General features: G+C 41.5%; 1 protein-coding gene across 8 annotated transcripts in view; it reads left to right on the forward strand.

The window, feature by feature from the left end:
- Positions 1-19077, forward strand: part of phldb2b (pleckstrin homology-like domain, family B, member 2b) — a 37766-nt gene extending 18689 nt beyond the window's left edge. For 3 of the 8 annotated variants that reach the window (XM_085172531.1, XM_085172536.1, XM_085172535.1), the window contains 18 exons: positions 202-1455; positions 3903-4280; positions 5030-5191; positions 5347-5484; positions 6548-6676; positions 7915-8070; positions 8257-8367; positions 8457-8531; positions 8627-8692; positions 9061-9213; positions 10142-10285; positions 10914-11013; positions 12195-12345; positions 15058-15148; positions 15346-15492; positions 16913-17132; positions 17282-17367; positions 17452-19077. In XM_085172531.1, the coding sequence (XP_085028657.1) occupies positions 202-1455; positions 3903-4280; positions 5030-5191; positions 5347-5484; positions 6548-6676; positions 7915-8070; positions 8257-8367; positions 8457-8531; positions 8627-8692; positions 9061-9213; positions 10142-10285; positions 10914-11013; positions 12195-12345; positions 15058-15148; positions 15346-15492; positions 16913-17132; positions 17282-17367; positions 17452-17592 (3702 nt within the window). In that variant the 3' untranslated portion in view covers positions 17593-19077. Of the gene's footprint in view, positions 1-201; positions 1456-3902; positions 4281-5029; positions 5192-5346; positions 5485-6547; positions 6677-7914; positions 8071-8256; positions 8368-8456; positions 8532-8626; positions 8693-9060; positions 9214-9364; positions 9563-10141; positions 10286-10913; positions 11014-12194; positions 12346-15057; positions 15149-15345; positions 15493-16912; positions 17133-17281; positions 17368-17451 lie in introns of all 8 variants that reach the window. The other 5 variants (XM_085172537.1, XM_085172538.1, XM_085172533.1 and 2 more) reach the window with 5 other exon arrangements.
- The last annotated feature ends 417 nt before the right edge of the window (positions 19078-19494 follow it).

Consider the following 19494-nt stretch of genomic DNA (forward strand, 5'->3'; position numbering starts at 1 on the left):
TGCACATATTCATCAACACATACATCAATATCATTGTTTCTGTGATTTATATTACACTGTAAACGCTTGAATTTAATAAAGCCTCAAAATGTTCATATTTGTGTATTCCATATCTTCATTTGTTTCTGTCTATAACTTCCACAGGAGAACTGAATTCTTATATATTTCTAATCATACATTTTTTTCTTTTCTGTCTCCCAGTCTCCCCCCACCACACCTGTCTCCAGTCCTGCCACATCTTCATCAGCCTATCAGGAACAGGCAAGGCGTTTCTATAGCTCCGATCGTCCTTCTTTGTCTTTAAAATCTGCTCCCCCTCTTTCCCCCGGGCGACGTTCCGACCCTTCTTCTTCTTTGGCCTCGCGCTCTTCAGTTGGCCGCAGTCAGGACAATTTTAGCACCAGCGATAGCCGACGACTGCACAGTCAGAGCTCCTCTCCTTTACTCTCCACCTGGAATGGTGGGGGATCTTCCACTTCTGTTGCCAGTAGTGAGAACTATCTCCTCTCTCTTCCTCCATCTTCTTCCTCATCCCGCACTCCATCTTCTGGGGGCGCTGCCAGCATGCCCTCTAGCCCCCGTCTAGGACGCCGCACCTATGGGAACCAGGGGAACCAGGAGCCGACGCCCACTAGTCGAACCAGGAAATACTCAGCAGGTTCGCTGAGTGGGATGACAGCAGGAGGACACAGCCGCTCACTGCCACGCCTCTGTCCCTCCCCGTCCCCCCGTGACAATAATAATGGAGTGCTAACTTTGTCAACGCTGCCTCCACGGCGGTCTGATACTGCTGGGGATTACAAATTTAGCAAAGAGCATTACAGCAACGGCCAAAACGCTGACCTCAACCACAAGTCTAGTTACTCCAGTCAGCAAGCTGCAAACAGGATTAAAGGCCAGACCACAGCTCAAGGTGAAGGTGTCGTGTCGATCTCCCTCTCTTCCCCTAGGACCTCCTCCTGCTCCACCTCCCACTCCATCTCTTCCACATCCACATCCACTCCACCAGATGTAACAATCCCATCCAGGGCAGGGGGCTCCTCTTCTCCTCGTGTTGCCAAAAAACTCTGCCTAACCTCCACCAGCTCAATAGGCTCCATCAGCTCTATAGCTTCGAGCCCTCCAGAACAAGAACGGCTAAGCAGCAATGACGCCTCCTCAGGAGCAGAAATGTCTGTGGCGGAGCAAGAAAAACCAGGGGTGGGCCTTGAACTCACCGTTACACCGGGACTAGGACTTAGAGAGAGGAGTTCTTCATTTGGGAAGGCCGGCCTGGAAACTGGAATTGGTCTGGGGGAGAGGAGGCAGTCATTTGGCAAAGCAGGGGTGACCCCGCCAGGGGGGTTCAGGGAAAGAAGGGGAAGTATCAGCTCCCTAAGTGGGAAGGAAGAACTGACAGACTACCACCAACGCCAAAAAGAGGAGAGACTCCGTGAGCAGGAGGTGGAGAGACTGGTGAGTTTAATTGCTTTTAGCTTCTGTATTTAAACCATAGCTGCTGTTTTTACTGTGCCATTTAGTATTTGCTTTTTCTTTGACATATCATCATAGAGTGCATCCTACAGCTAAGCTTATTCAGATAGACTGAATATAGGCAGGAGAGCAGGGTGTTTAAGGTTTAATGTTATTTTGTGCACGCATACAAAGGCACCAAACATGGAACGAGTGTAGGAATGCTTCCCTGCTCCTTGCGCTCTCAAACATACTCTCCCAGGGAGCTTAACACAGGCACACAGTGAGGTTCACCACTTGACAGGTGCTCATGGCAGTTAGCCCATACTAACAGCACTATTCTTAACCCTGTACTTGGATTGTGTGTGTGTGTGTGTATATATGTGTTCATATGAGGTTCATGTTTATGTCAGTCATCTGGAGGTCCACCCAGTGTGGTTTGCTGTGCTAAGGAGCCACAGAACACATCAGTCAGATGTGGGTAAGAGAAACCAAGAAGATTACAGAGTTATAGTGTAGCAGGTGGATAAACACATATTATCAACATATAATGACAACCGATCTCGTGATCCCTTTCTTTCTATTTCTCTGTTTCTCTCAGCCATGTTCTCACAATTAAAGTGTCTCAGTATCTCTGATTTAAAGAACAGTTTTGGTGGTGGCTTTTGACAAGCCTCCAAATTCTTATGAGCGTGGTTTTGAGCTTTCATGATGTGAAGATTTTCTCTTTTGCCGGTATGAAGATGGGAGAATGAATTGTGTTGCAGTGTTGCACTTAATTGGGTTGAAACTATTTCGACTCCCTGTTTTAGTGCGTGCCCAGGTGTTAAATATCATCGATGATCCACATTATACAGGGAGTTGTAATCACGTGCATCACTACTTTAATCAGATGACTAAAGGTGAGATGTAGCAGCAAGTGTAGCATTTCAATCTAGTCTTATTGTCTTGTATTTGTCTGCCCCCTAGTGGTATCCTTAGAAAATAGAGTTCTATATTTCTTGAAAATTAATTTGGTTGATTAAATATAGTAAATATATCTTAATTATCAGCAACAAATGTGAAAACACAAGTAAGGTTTAAACCAAGTGTAGAGACTACATATGCCTATGTATGTGCAGTTAGCAGAGTAGCTTGTGTAATGCATGTAAATAACTTTGGAGCTTCCGGGATAAACAAAGGAGCAGAACTGAAACAAGAGACTGCTAAAAAAGAAAGCTGAAATTAATGTCAGTGTTAATTAAAGGCACACAAACGAATTTAAAGCAAGGCGTGTTGTCCAAAAATTTCCCAGCTCGTTTCCTGTCTTTTGCTTCTTTCACCGTCTTTCACTGTCCCTGTCTTTCATTTTCGTGCTTTCTCCAGCTTTCCTCTCATCTGTCCGTGTCTTTGTCCTCTCTTCTTCTTTCTATCTCTTGCTCTAGTTGACAGCTGATTACTATAGAGGCTCCACAGAAGCTTATGCCCATTAGAATAGCGCAAGGTGACAAACTGACACGGACACGTTTTGTGCCAGCTCCTGGTTCATGTTACGTGTTATAATTGGGGTTTGTATGTGTGCTTGTGTAAAGATTCTGTCCCTGATCAAGTCTTACTCTAATTACGTTTGGTAAAATGTGTTCGATGCTTTGTTATATGTTGCTTCTGAAATAACTGTTTAACTAAGAAGCACTATAAAGTGAGTGTTTTGTGCTTTTTCCTAAACACACAGTTAACTATTTCATGATTTTCACAATCCAAATGTCACCTGGATCCGATTCTCTCCTTGTGAAGAATTCCCTGGAAAGCATCTTGTTTCCATGGTGACATTCATAGACACATTCCTACTTTGGAGTCAAAGCCGGTTCTTGTGCACACTTATGACCATGGTTGACAGCTGACCACCTTCTCATTAGCTCACTCTTTCTCTCTATCACTCACACACACACGCCTCTGTCCATTTCCCCTCCCTCTCTGTATCTAATATTACTAACATAGGCTGGCTGTGTGGCTCATATACGTAACCCTTGAGAGAAGTAACTGCTGAACCTGCAAGAGGGCATTTTCGACTCTCTGCAGCCTCCGTAGTGCCCCACATATAGCTATGCACTGGCAGGGAGAAGTGCTCACTCCAGGGATTCCCAGTGAGAAGAAATGTTTCTTCTAAAATCTGCAAATATTAGACCAAATTAGATCCACATACAGGAGAGGGTCATGCTGAATACTAAGTAAATGCTACTTTTCTTTATTTTGGACTAAACGGAAAAGTTTTAGAAGGACTGACTTCTGTGATGCTTCCCGAGGTAATACTATTATTTAAAACTTGACTAAGCTCAATACTATAGGGTTGCATTGTATTTGTGTAAAACGTCAGTAACATGTCAACATTAAAACGTGATCTTAAATAGTATTTGCCACTGCATGCACATAACCCATACACGTGTGTGCTTTTATGTTTGCCATTATCGCAGGAGCGACAGCGGCTCGAGACCATCTTGTCTCTTTGCTCTGAGCTGGGCCGAGCTGAAAGGGACGGAGGCGCCGCAGCCACCAGCTCCACTTCAGCTGTTGCAGACCTGCAGAAGATCAACCAGGAGCTTGAGAAGCTGCAGCTGAACGACGAAGATGATGACACGCCTTCTGTCTTTTCCGACTCTTCAGCTGTTAGTGGAATAGTCGGAAACGGGCACACGACCTCCCCTGGATTGGAGAACGGTTACTATGATGATGACCTGCAGGTACGACGGAGGCGTAGCAGCGGTCACCGAGACAACAGAGCCGAATCGCCTGCCATCAGTCTGCGAAGCTTTGCCCCCACACCTTCACCATGTGCACATAGGACAAATGAGGTATAAGACACAGGACACTTATTTTGTGACTGTTAGAACTTTATGCTAACACAGAAATGCCCTCCATGTGTGAGTGCAGTATCACTGAGGTGTTATCGAGAGCAAAAACAAATGTTATTTGGTGTATAAGATGAACTAGTCTACAGAACTGTGTTTGTTCAGTAGAATCATATAACTTTTGACCTTCATTCAAAAAAGTAGGAGAAAACATAAATTTAAAAAAATATTCCGGTAGTATAAAATAAATACAGTGAAATATGCAATGCCTTGATGGTCTACAGACTTTAGTCACTCTGAAGACTTCATGCAAGAGAATATTCTGTAACATTAGTCTCTGTTGATTTGGTAAAATGATAGATGTATGTTTTTTCTTCTCCGTGCACCTTTGACCTTGGTCATCTTAACAAAATATTAATCAGGATTTATGCAGGAAGTGTTTAGCCCCCCATTCCTCCTGGAAAACATAACAGTGACAAGGATCCCTCCTCCTAATACTTAGAAAGTATTGACATAAACATCCTACTCAAGCACAGATGGGAGATATTTACAGTCCATTTATTAGATTAGAGCAGGCTAAGTGTTAGCATTTGGAACTGACAGCAGGCATTTGTGTGTATGTATGGAGCCCATACGCTTTCCTTTCCATTTGTGGCATCAGTGATTATTATCACAGGTCTCGCAGATATGTCAATGTAAGTGCATGTTAGCAGGAGTTAAATCAGCGACTACATTGATGATGATGTTACCAGGCTCTAGAGGATGCAGCTCGCCATCGTGGACAGGACATGATCCCTTCAGAGGAGGAAGTGAGGCGCGTGGAAGAGGAGAGAATCCAGGTCCTGAACAACATGGAGGAGCTTGAACAAAAGATCAAAGAGCTGGACAATCAAATTGAGGAATCTGCCCGAGAGGTATGTAGACGATGATGATATTTACTTTATTTATTGATTGATTTCTTGTCAAGATTCATAGAAGATGAATGAGAATGTTTTGATAAAAGCACAGATATAAAGTAGTGGTTTAAAACTGAGTATGGTGTGTGCGCGCGTTTCTGTTTTTTTTAAAGGTCGAGGTTGAGCGAGCTCTAGTTGAAGCTGAGCAGGAGTCCGAGATAGCAGCTCTTCAACACGAAAAAGATGCTTTAGAAGCGCTTCACAACAAGATGGCTGACCTAGAGACCCAATCCCAGCAGGAAAAAGAAAAGGTATTCAAGTTGATACACTCAGAATGGGATGCTTACAGACCTCTTTATCATCTTTAACCCAGTTGGGTTAAAAGTTAGAGGTCCCTTTGAATATGCTTAACTTTGCCTTTGAATACATATGGTCATCAAAAGGGGGGAGAAATACACATTAACATATGGAAAAATTCTTTTAGGTGTTTGAAAAGCCATCTCCATTCACTCATACAGCCTATATTTTTACTAGCAACATGCATTGAATGGCATTAAAAATACATGGGCAACTGAGAGACCCAGGCGGTAGGTGTTAATCCTTCTCATGCTCTCTCTGGTCCAAATATATATCTGCTAAGACTGTCCGGGGAGTAGCGGTCATCAAGTGATCCTGTTTGGCAAGTGTAGGGAAGCAAGTGTGCCTATATTTTTTCTACATTTATAACACCATATGATATTATTGACAGAGTGGGAGGTGTAAGCGGATAAATGGACGGTATTTCTGGTGTGACTCACTCTGAAATTTCCATGCACCGGCATCTGCCAGCGGAAGAAGTTAGGGAAAGAAAAGCGAGTGATCGGGTAGATGCGTGTAGCCCCGGGTGTTAAAAACTGTGGTTGAAGAGCAGATGAAGTTGAGTGCTTGCACAGATTCTAGGTGAATGTGTGTTTTGTGTATTTTATAGAAGGGGCCATCAGTGTGATAGTTAACCTCTGCTGCGCCATTCCATACATGCCTGTTCTCTCTTCTTACTTAATCATTTCAATCATTTGCATTCATAAAAAAAGGAATAAAACGGCAGAAGTGAAGTCTCATAACATCATTAATCAGTTTTCCATTGCGCTCCCTCCAGCTTTCCCTCCCTCCCCACCCACTAGGCTATCTGTACTGACCTGGTCGCTGTAGTAACTAACTGTTGCTCCCCAATCCCCACTAACTCTGCCATCCTCTCTGTCCTTTGTGTGTGTGTGTGTATGTGTGTGTGTTTGTCTTTTTGTGTCTATATGTACACATAAACAAACGTGTACATGGTGTACGTCCTCGTGTGGGAATGCGTGTGTGCATCTGTGTGTACGTACGTTTGCCTGCCAGGCGTGCAAGCTGCTGCAGGCAGAAAAGGGCAGAGTAGAAAGGTTGGCTCAGATTGTGTGTGAGCAGCGCTCCCAGCTGGACAGCTGTCCTGAAGCCACCAAGGAGCCCCTGCAGGAGCAGCTAGCCAGGGTCAGTACACACAAACACACACACATATGCACACAAATACACGCACATACATATATTTAGAAAAATATAGTGGAAGAGCCAATGGAAATCATGCATATTCGAGAAAGTATTCAACATAAATGTGACAGCTGTATCGGCAAATACTAGCACTGACTCTAAACATTTGTTCACATGACAGACTCGTTCATATAATGTTTGCCTACTTGCATGTGAGCATGGCACACTTTCAGAGCTAACGTTCATTCTCAATCATTCCCTCTTTATATCTTATATATCTCTAAAGTGTCAGGCTTTGGTACTTGTTTGGTTCTTACAGACTCACTCTGACAGTTGGGTGTAATGTCTAAAGGCTTCACCTTTTGTGTTTGACGAGCAACTGTTTTTTGAAACGACTTATCAAAGAGGCGGCACATTTAAATCATCTTCTCTTTGGGGCGAATGCTTATGGTGTGTGAAAGGCTGCATGTTTAGCCAAACGGTAGTGATGTGTTGTTGCATGTTTAGTGTTGATGACACACACATTAGAGATTTCACAGTCTGGTTTGCACCCGTGTCTACATATGTTATGTAATGAGACGTATTTGATAAACGATTATTTGTCGTATTTGAGTATGTTGGCATTTTTTTGCTAATATTAGTAGATGCAGGTTTTTATGTGAGAAGGTTTCTTTTATGGACACTTGCACGTATACTTGATGGTCTTTCTCTAATGTGGTGGCTATAAAAGCATGCAAAGTTTTAGATTAGTGGAGTTTTTCTTGTTTTTTATTGCAATTTACGGAGTTCAAGTTTAGTGAAAGGGTTTTTTTTTTAAGTTTAGGAGAGCGTAGCATCAGCTTTGGAAGTAAGTTTAGCCATGAAAGACAACCCATATGCCTACATTTATGCAGATTACCACCTATTATGCCTGTGTTACTTTCAGGTCATTATTAGGGCAATGCCAGACTGCAGGATGTGCTACAGTACATTGCTGTACTCAAAAAATAAATAAAAAAGAATAAAAGCATCAGTAGCAAAGGAAGACTGACTGCTTGGTCATGTGATCCTAGGGTACCAGCCCTAGATCTTCAGATAATTAAAGCCCACCACAGCAGTCTGTATCAAGCAGGTTTAAGCTGTACTGCACAGGGTACTGTGCTGCTTTGACTTCAGAAATCATACAGTTACTCCCAGTGACAACTGAAAAATTTGTGAGCAGTAGTGTACACTTGTATTATCTATTTCATTGTGTGTATCAGGACTGCGAAGTGCTTGAGGCAGAGACAAAGCGTTTTGAGGACCTGGAGTTTCAGCAGCTCGAGAGAGAAAGCAGGCAGGACGAGGAGAAGGAGACCCACACCCAGCAGCTTCTCCGGGAGATCGCAGACTACCAACGCAGCACCGTCACCCGCAAGGTATCAGCTCTCTTCTCGGTTGTTCTTGATTTAAAAATCCAGCCTGTTTAATCTGCTGTTTGAAGCTGAATTTGCTCTTTAAATGTCAATTTGTTTAGATTTGAAGGGTTAACAGGAATGTTTGTTTCATACTTTCTAAGCAGGCTAGAGGCACTTGATAAGTTTGTTCCGCTCTCCCTCTCGCAGGAGCATCTGTTAACTCTGAAGAAGCAGTCGGTGCAGATTACGCAGCAGGTTCAACGAGAGAAGGAGAGCTTCTTGAAGGAGAGGAGCAACCTTGAGTCCATGCTGCAGAGAGTATGGCAGATTTTATGTTCGCATGTGCGTGCTGTGCTCTGTATTAATGACGGGAAAAGTTCATTTTTGTGTCTGTATCTGTCTGCCAGGAGAAAGAAAGCCTGGCTGTGCTGGAAAGAAAATATGCTGGCCTTACCGGTGGACGGAGTTTCACCCTGAGAGAGGTAGGTGTGATTGGCGGCTGCTGTGGTTACTTACGAGTCCTGGAACGGGCGATATCCTGATTTTAATGGCTATGATTTCCTTTTCCGCTTGCTAGGATTCAGCCTCTTTGGCTGATGTGTGTCGCTCCCTCCTTTCTTCTATTTTTCTCAAGAACGCAGAGGTACTTTGCCTTTCTGAGCTAATATTTCCCCTTTTGTGTTCCACTTTATTTTTGGTTTCCATTTTTTCTCTTTATTCCCAGTCTTCTTTGGTTTGCCATTGTAGCCTCTTGTTCTAACTGCTAGCTCTTGTAACGCAAGAAGTTCCAGAAATTTGAGATGAAGCTGATTTTTTTCGTCCACGTACTGTATATTAATGCTGACATAATCTTGTTAGTGTGTCCTTTGTCTCATGTTAACAGTGTTGTGTGTAAATAACTTATTTCTGAAATTGCCACTAAATTTTTGCATTGTTCTAACAACTAATTTCCATGGCTAACTCACTTCCCGCTATGCCTCACCCCTTCTCTCTCCACATGACACCTTGCAGGGCTATGTCACAGTCAGTGAAATCAATGAGCTTTACTCACAGCTTGGGCAAGACCCTAAAGCTGCTCCTGCCCCCACTCTGACCAAAGCCTCTCCTGAGCCCGAGGCAACCCTTTCCCCTGATGAGGACACCCCCAAACCAGCGGAGGATGAGGTGTGTGTAGTGGTGTGACGGGTTTATCGTGTGTAGATAAGTACGCCGAGGCGGATGGTGCAAAGTGTGCGGCTGGTTCTCTCCCCCAGCTTGTCTTCCTGTTTCTGCGCTCATTTCAGCTTTCTGACAATGTTCCTTTCTTTTTCCGAAGCTCTGTCGTTCTTCCTCACCTGCCGACTGTCACTCCTCTTCCTCCTCTCCTTCCTCCCGTCTAAATCCCCGCCCCCTCCCAAAAACACCCTCTGTGCACTGGCCAGAGAACATGGTGACATATCGAGACCCTTCCCCTCTCCCAGACTCCCCCCCACCTCCCCTTCCTGTCAAAAAGCGCCATCAGCAACACAGGCAGGTAATGTGTGTGTGTGTGTATATGTATACCATATTTACATATCTTTGTGGGGACCAAAAATTGGCATGCTCCTATACTTGTGGGGACTCCCAGCCCTTATGGGGACAAAATGCCTATCCTCACTCAAAATGTGGTTTTAGTGTCAAGGTTACAATTAGGTTATGTTTCAGTTTAGGGTAAGAGTTAAGGTTAGGCATTCATTTTTGATGGTTAAGGTTAGGGTAAGCGGCAAGGGAAAACATAATGTCAATTAGATGTCCCCACAAACATGAAAACATGACTGTGTGTGTGTGTTGGTGTGTAAACAACTGTGTGTTTATTTTTATATCACAAGCATATTACATTGAAACTAGATCCGTCTGTCTAAAGAGTAAAATTATTGAATGTGGGTTAAGAAAAGGGAGAATGCATTTCTGCCACTGTGACTTATTGATCCTCCAGCAGATGGCGCCAGAGTAAGACTTTTTAAATCCTGCACACCAAGAATTTACATTGATTTATGACTGAAAGTGAAATGAATAATTTTAATTTTCGGTAATTGTGTTCATGTTTTCTGTGTGTGTGTGTGTGTCTCATCAGCATTTCCGTCTTCTGGAGGAGAGGAAGAGGTCTGAGAAAGAAAGTGGCTCACATCTAAGTGATACATTACCTAGGAAGAAAACCACGACCGCCATGAACCCCCAGTTTATGTGTGCAACACTCGGGCGCAGCTTCCCCACAAAGGTACAAACAGAGATGATTGTGTATGTAAAAAAAAAAAATTGAGAGCAACTTCAGACTAAATATTATTAGATTATATTAGATTAAATCTAAAGTTGATTAGTGTGAAAGTGTGTGGTGTTTTTACACATGGGAGTTCACAGAGCATCTTATTTTCCTTGACATCAAATGCGAGTTGTGTTCATATGTCTGCTCTTCTCTTCCTCCAAAGCGCTGACATTTTGTCACGTTTTCATGAGAAATAGGGAGCATGGGAGCTATTCGTGATGTGCATGTCTAACCTCACCGCACAAGTGACTGGATCACTTCCAAACTCGTCCCGCCTTTCTGCGCAGCTTAATTAGTTCTGATTGGATCTCATTTTATTCATTGACAAATGTGTCAGTATGTTTCATCATAGTTTTTGTCCTTGTGCATTCGTTTTTGTTTAGTTATCGTCTCGCTCTCGTCAGAAAACAGGTTTTTTACAAAAACTATGGTGGAAATGATTGGTTTACAAATTTACCACTAAATGTCAGACTTGGTCTGTGTATCACTTTTCGGCTTCACCACTTGGTCTTTGAGTTATAGTGTTTATTATAAATAAAATATGAAGCACCCATTTCTTCTCCGTCTTCTTGATTCTTTATAGTCCCATCAGCCTCTGGTACAGAGTACAAGTTGTGGCAGTATTCTTCCAAGAATCCTCAGTTTATCCAATAAGGAAAGTGAATCTCGACGTCTGCATAAAGGTAAAACACACACACAAATACACTTAACTTCACTTGATCTTACTCTTTTTTTTTTTTCTCTCGTGTATCGCACAAACACACAAAATCACACTCATCGCTGAGCTGGGATTTGAAAATGCAACTTATATGGAGACAATATCCCAGCAAGAGGCTTTGTTTGTGGGTGTGCACCTCATTGTGTTTTGATAAATTCCACATTTGCTTATCTGTCAGTGGAGATAGTGGAGGAATGTGAGCGTTCCATCACTTCGTGGGGATTTACACGAGCTGTTGTAACGTCTTCACTGTTAAGAAAATATGACACACAAGAGTGTAAAGCGTTTGATCTCTGTGTGGATGTTTGCTGTTTGGCCCAGAAAGATACAGGATGCCACCTCAAGGACACCATGCCTCCTCTCCATAGCAACCTTTTGTATAGGCATCGCTATTATAAATTAAATTTAGATTTGCACCTACTTAGACATAAGAATAAGTAGTTTAGTCTTTCATAAAATACATTTTTCATTGCCCTTCAGACAACAAATCAGTATTTTGGGGGATCATTTTGAAGTACTGTGTGTCTCATGTTGTAAGTGTGTTTTCTGGGAACTGGCACGTGTATCTGATGCCTTGGCCCCTTTAGTCTCCTGATCTGGCTCATCTGATGGGTGGGTCTAGTAAACAGAGCTGATGGTATCAGTTCTTGTGTGTGTGTGTGTTTCTTCCTGTACCAGGAGGTTTAGTTAGTCTCTCTTTAAAGTGTCCGCACTGTAGATCTGTCATCATTCATCCGTCAGCTTCTTGAGAATATCTTTTTGTCTTTCCAAAAGTCTTTGGACAGTTTCAGGCTGCTGTTTTATTCATTTTTAAATCTCAAAACCTGTTTCTGTGCTTGTTTTACAGAAAAATATTTATTTTCCATTTATTTTGTGTGCTTGAGTGTCTTACTGTTAGGCCGCAGTTTCACCTAATCGTAGCATTAAGGCCTGGATATATTTTTTCCCGGGACGTGTGAGTACACAGTGTAACGGTGGCGGGGCATTGTAATCAAAATTTGAACCCGTCTGGGCAGTCTGTCCCAGAAGAAGTTACACCGACAGGTAGAAGACTTGGGTTGATGCGCGGGCAGGAGGAGTAAGTAACCTTGGTTGCTACTGGAGAATTCATCCTTTTTCATCTTCATTGCGTTTGTGTGTATCCAGGTCAGCCGAGCTCCCGAGCTGCTTCTCAGACCAACGTCTACCTCGATGCCTTTGGGTACCGTGAAAACCAGGCCTTTGACACAATGAGTGTGGATAGTAGTGACTCTATTGAAACCAGCATCTCTGCTTGCTCACCTGACAACATCTCCAGGTAAGTGACACAAAGGCCTGTCATCAGTGTGTATGCACTGATGAAAATAACTGCTAAAGACGTCTTTAGAATAAGTTGAAATGGGACAGAAAGTTGGATGAAGTGGGGAGGGCTTGCTAGCAAAAAATTAAATAAAAAAAGAGTTTCCTGCCTTTCATGTTCCCTCCTTGGAGAATAGGATGTGTAGAACTGAGCGTGTAGCATGAGTTAAGGGGGGAGGACTCTGTTGATTAGAGTTGTAGGGATCAGCTTACGGAAGACAGAAAACATAAAGGGGTGTGTGCACGGGTGCCTTTCCAGTCAGCCCCCTCAGGTTCAGATTAACTGAGCAAACCAGCATGAGTGTGGAGGTCCATTTAGGGGTTCAGCCCCCCGACTGGAGTAAAACCATGTGTGCCTGCTTTCCCTCAATCCTTTTGCATCTTTTGTCTCCCCTCCTCTTGTTTCTCTGAATGGTATGGTCTCGTTCCAGCAGATTTGAAACCATTTGCAGAGTTACATCTCTGTTTTGCGCGTTTTTCTTCTCAGTGTGCTTTGGCTCAGATTAGGCTGCATGAGGTTATATTGCACTGGAAGTCACGTTGGGGAATGTGGATCAGTTTTATGACAGAGCTGGACTTTTTTTGTTAATTTGCAGTGATGAGTCCTGTTTTGGGAGATAGAAGTGTTAGAACAATTTTTTTCCCAAGTAGCCCAGAACTCGAATAAATACATTTTGAACTGCACGGGTGTATATTGACAATGAGTGCAGTTACCTCTCGTCGATTGAGGTAAGAAAAATGCCATCGGTGGTACTGAGATCATATTTGACTTTGGTGATATGTTGATATTCATTCATAATTAAGTACTTTTTCATTTAATAGTAACAAGCGCTCTAAATTCTTTCAAAATGATTCGACTTGTTACTGTTTTTGGATTCTTTGCTGGTGTTTTGTTGAGAAAAAGCATCTGGAAACTGATGAAAAAGACAATGAAAAAATAGCAGAGAGTGGGGAAAAAAGAGGGTTTTTTTCCCTTTTGCAAATGTTCTAGTTTTTTTTTTTTTTTTCTTTCATGCCCTCCCTCCCGTTCCTTTTTTGTCCTCTCTGCACTCGGGCTGCTCCACATTTCTCCACCCTGTCTCGCTTCCTGATTTGTTTATATTTCAGTCTGATGTGCACCATTCTTCTTAGCACTGTTGTGACATCAACACCGGGTATTCATTTCCTCCTGGATCCAGATAAGAAGCTGTGTGTGTGTGTGTGTGTGTGTGTGTGTACATTGCTTATGTTGCTTAAATCTGGTTACACGGTCATATTTTGGGAATTGGCCTTCCCCGACTATAAAAAGGCAAATTCCAATAACAGAAATATTTAAAATGTAGTGCTCAGACTTGGTTTAATGTTAGGGTAAAGCAGGTTATGTTCAGGGCTTGGGTAAGGTTTCATAAAATGAATGTAAGTCAGCACGGTGGTAGTACCAGAAGTGCATTTGTGAGAGTAAATAGACTTTAGTGTGAGAAAATTAGTGTGAGAAAAAGAATTACTGCTTGACGTGACAGAGAAATACATACATAGATCCTTTCGTTGTGATGTCAGGAATGAGTGTCATGTGTAGACCATATGCAGTTTGGGAGACCCTAAATCAGACAAGGCCTCAAAGACCTAAAGAGATAATATAGATGGTTTGCCTTGGCAACGCGGCCTCTTTTCTTAATGGATTTCCTCTTTGATTTAGCGCGCGCACACACACACACACACACAAGCATAATTAATTAATTATAATATAATTAATATTATAATTATTATAATATAATAATTAATAATCAGTATTCTCAGGACAGTTTAGCGTTTACTTTGGAATGTTAAACAGAGTTCTTCTTTTTGGCTGTAGATCTACATGTGTTGTATGCATGTATGTACACACGCTGCAACCATTCATCAACTCGAAAAACTCCATTATGAAAAAATCCTCGATGCAATTTTGTCACTTTGATGTTTTTTTTAATCCGCAACTCTTTAGGGCTCAGTTGTCACCATGACTATGTGAGCGTTTCACCCACACTAGAGACTACAAATACAGCTGCAATAGAAGATGTAGATGAACTGTTTAAATTAGGCAGCTTACTAAAGCCATCCCACTTTTTAGCACAATGTTAACTGCAGGGGTGAGTCTAAAGGGGGGCATGGGGTGTTCTAGGCCATATTTATTTGAAGACTTTAGTAGCATGATTTTGCAGATTTATATTAATTAAAGTGTTTTATTTATTAAATGGTATTGTATATAATATTTAAAAATATAAAAAATAAAACTGCTAAGTTGCACACTGAATCATTACTAGCATTAATTGTTATTATTAATTATTAACAGTTATACCAATAAGAATGTCACTTTTATGCTGACATGCTAGCTTCTCTTCACTGACTGAATATTTACTATTGCTCAGTGATAAGACATAAGTATTTCTAATCCGATTACTAACTCGAGTACTAAAACAATATCGATAGCTGGAGCCCTATATTGGATTATAGTAATGCCGACATTTATCAAACAATTTCAAAGAAAAGTTCATTGATTTTCTCATGTTGCGTGTTGGTGTACCCACTGTTTGTTTTTTTTTATTAACTCGCGAGCTGCTTTTGTTTGTTTTTCTATAAGTGTCAAGAGTTTGATGTAAAGCAAAGGATACATTATTTCCTTTAATGGTTGCTGTATGTGCTTTTTGCGCTGTAGTGCCAGTACGTCAAATGTAGCCAAGCTGGAGGAGATGGAGCGCCTGCTGAGAGAGGCGCAGGCCGAGAAGAACCGCCTCCTCGAACACAAGGTCACTATTTGATTTATTCATATTTTCACATTTTATTTAATGTTAGAGAGATATGTAGCGTTAAAGCCAATATGCAGATCAGTCGAGTATCTTTGTAAGATAGAGGTGCTACTTCATTTGCCCAAACTGCAAAATTGTTGTGTTTTTTATGTGTGTGTCATTAAATAACCTGTGACTGCATCTGAATCGTTTTTAAGGAGCGGGAAATGGAAATTCGAAAGCAGGCCTTGGAAGAGGAGAGGAGGAGACGGGAGGATCTGGAGAAAAGGTTACAAGAGGAGACCAACAGACGCCAGAAACTGATCGACCGCGAGGTGAAGCTTCGAGAAAAGCAGAGGGTGCAGGTAAGAGCTCTTGGAAGAGCTGTGGATAATAGAGGTTCTTTATCCAAAACATACTTATGAACTTCAAAGGAACTAACCTTTTACCTTCTTTTGACAGTGCACTCTGTCTTGTTTCTGTAGCTTACTTTTATACATTTCAGACTAGGGCTGGGCGATATGACCCAAAATTCATATCTCGATATTTTTTAGCTGGATGGCGATATACAATATATATCTCGATTTATTTTTTTTAAAGCCATAAGGTAAGAACAAAAAGAGAGTTCTTAGTCAAAGCTGTGTCCCAGATGTCACACAGGCACTTTTATTAACATACAGCGTAGATGTACATGAAGAAATTACTCAAAAATAAATTATCAGCATTTATTAAATAATAATGCTCCATAAATAAAAGAAAACAATGTTGTTTTTGTGCGTAACAAAAGCTCACAATTGTGCAGTCAAAATGTAAACTAAAAGATGATGAGCATAATAACAAAGATAGACAGATTTCACAGCTGCTGTATTCCCAAGTTCTACTGCGTGACTGACAGCCTGGAGTTTGAAATCCTCTTTGTAACCATGTCTCTTAACAGGTGCCATTTATGGTCCTTATACACACACAACACGGTAATATTACGTTAAAGCACATACGTATCACTCCGCGAGGCTCCAGACTACGGTAGCCGTAATGCTCCGACAATCCATCAAGCGGTGCAGCTCCGTAGCTTACCAAAGTCGTACTAAAACATTTTTTGACAGATTGCTGAGCACCGTGTATTACATAAAATCGGTTCGCGGTCAGATTTTAGGCCATGCAGCCCCTGTGGGCTGCATGTCGTTAGCGCGGTTAGCTCGCTAACACGTTGACGCCGTCCAGCCCCACGCATGGGGCGATCCGCGGTAACTCGTTAACGGAGATTTGCCGTGTTCATCTTGTCGTTGCCTGCAGGTGAAGCTATGGGGGAGGGGGAGTTGTGTTCAGTGAAGGAGAGGCGAGGCCGAGTGAGGTTGCGTAGAGACAAAAGTGGACGAAAGAGAGGCAAACTTGCGGCTCCACAAGTATAATTATAACATAACATATCGATATAAACGATATTGTCACATCTTATATCTCGTATGAAGATATATTGATATTTTTTAAAAACTCGATATATCGCCCAGCTCTATTTCAGACATACTTACAGCACCTCCTTCTGCATGGTTTTAATCATGTCTGTGTTGACAGTTCTCATAGTAAGCTTCATTTATCATCTTTAGTTCTTTTTCCCAGACCATCAAATGTTGGCAGCAGAACAAAGAGTCCCATACTCTGATGTTTCCTAATGTATGACTTTCTGTAAATCTTTGTGTTTTATAGGAATTTGGTAAAAACAAAAGAATTCATAAGAAATTATAAATACATCTTTGTCATTACATTCTCAAATGATTCCTCTCCCTCAAGTCCCGGCCTCTTACTCGGTATCTGCCTGTGAGGAAGGACGATTTTGACTTGCGGGCTCACATTGAGTCAGCGGGCCACAGCCTAGACACGTGCTTCCACCTGTCCATCTCTGAAAAGACCTGCCGAGGCTACTTGGTCAAGATGGGAGGCAAAATCAAAACGTGGAAGAAACGCTGGTTCGTCTTTGACCGCAACAGACGCACACTATCCTACTACGCAGGTAAGGACAGCGCACACTTGCAACCACACTCAGCAAAGTCTGATTTAAAACAATTAAAAAACATGTCTGTGTGGATAGAATCACAGACACATATGTGTTAAAGTTTTGTATTTCTTCTAATTTGTCCTGTACTCGTATGTTCTCTCCAGACAAGCACGAAGTCAAGTTGAAAGGAGTCATTTACTTCCAAGCTATTGAAGAAGTATACTACGATCACTTGAAGAATGCACACAAGGTATGCATTCTCCAACACTGATACAAAAAGTGCATCATAACTCTTTCTTCTTCATTCACAATTCATTCTCTCTTCCTCCCTCAGAGCCCAAACCCCTCCCTGACCTTCAGCGTGAAGACTCACGATAGGGTCTACTACATGGTTGCTCCCTCTCCCGAAGCCATGAGGATCTGGATGGATGTGATCGTCACAGGTGCTGAGGGATACACTCAGTTCATGGTGTAGTGAAGCAGATGTACGGGCCTCATGTTTTTTAATGCTGCAGTCCTTTGTGGGTTTTGAAGACAAAAGTATCAGCTCCTTATTTTTCTCCTGGATGAAGATTGTGTGCTTTTGTGTTACACAGATAACACTTCATGTTGTGTTACAGAGCTCTCATGTGAAATTGTGGGCAGATATTGGACAGTTTAACTGTCTTCAGAGAAGAATAAAGTTTTTTTGTTCTGATTTTTTTATGTAAGTTAGAAACATTAGTTAACCAGAGCTGACTTTGGCCTCTATATTATGCCTTACAGTTTTCAACATCTTATACAAACTGTATACATATTTCCAATATTTCCAAAGAAATGGGGAAAAAAGCATTTCTAGATTATGAAATGCCTCATAATCTAGTAAAGGTATATTTTTTAAATGAATTAATTTCATGTATGATTAATGGGGCATTCTCAGGTCTTAAATCTGTGCGTGGATGTGCATGCATGCATCATATGATCATGTGTGAATATATACACATGTGATGAATTGCCTGCTCTGTGTGCGCGCGCAGGCACTCTGTGCACATTGCCTATTTACTATGGGCTTTTTGTGTAGCTCCAAGGTGCTGTACTTACACGGTAAATGACACTAATATTCCAAACCACACTCGCACAAACCAAACTAATCAGCCCTTCTCTGAATGGATGCAGATGCCGAGTTTACAACAGTGTCAGCATAGGTAACGTGTTAATAAAACGCCAACGTATTTGTACATTTTGCCTGCTAATTTCTTAAAGGTTATGACATGTATGGTCCATTATCAACTAAAGATGTTTGTTTGTGCCTCTTAATCACATTTTATCTACATTTTTTTTAGCACTACATGCATCTACATACAAAATGCCAAAGTGGTGAGAAAGTACGCTAGTGTGGAATTGCGGTCCTGGATGGTTTTTTAAGGAAGAACTTCGGCAGGATGAAGTTTTATTGTTAGATGTCAAGCAGACGAAATCTATGGTACATACATTTATTTGTCCTAAGGTGGCTGATTACTGTGCTGCTGCTCATTACATTGCATTTATTACCACTAATTTAATGTGTTTTATTTTTTTTAAATGACTATTCCACTATGATCACTAATGCTGCTTTGTGCATTATACTCCACACTGCATTGGCATATTTCTGTCCGCTGATAACTGCATTTATAATCTTGCCTCCTGTGTTTTTGTGTGCTGACCAAGCTTTATACATATGTGATACAATGTATATTTGGTTTCTTTGCTTTGAAATATCTTTTAAGTGGAATATTGTCTGTTTCGACATAACGTGCCGAGCATATTTTTACCAAACTAATGGAGTTTTCACAGAGGAAGCTTTCATGTGTTTTAATTCATCCAGTATTTTTATATAATTGATTTTTATGTTGATTTTACTGTATTTATGCCAGTACCATTGCATGTATCTTAATTTTGTATTTTCATATGAATAATAAAAAAGAATATATAATAAATATAATCGTTTGTGTTGTTTATGTCTTGAGGAATTCCTTTCTATGAGAACAGTGGAGCTGGAGCATTTTGCAGGTTTCCACCAGAGATATTTCAAACTGTGCTGTAGTGCAACCTGCCACAGATCACTGGGATAAAGAATCACAGACAGTAAAGACAAGAAGTCTTTATTTAAGTTCAGCTGAAATGTATTATTACCTGTGTGAAACTCCTGGAATAAACATCATATGTGTCTGCACTCTCATTTGTCCTATGTTACAGTTACAGTACAGACAGGTGAAATCCACACAGCCAGCCCAGAATTAGGGATTCACCTACCTTACTCCACCAGCCTAAACTAAGCTCAGGACATCTGTTCCAGTTCATAGATACAAGGCCTTACTAAGTAAAGCACACTCCCCTAATCCACCTGACACAATATTAA

Source organism: Neolamprologus multifasciatus, chromosome 9 (genome assembly GCF_963576455.1).
Source record: "Neolamprologus multifasciatus chromosome 9, fNeoMul1.2, whole genome shotgun sequence".
In the NCBI taxonomy this organism is placed as follows: Eukaryota; Metazoa; Chordata; class Actinopteri; order Cichliformes; family Cichlidae; genus Neolamprologus; species Neolamprologus multifasciatus.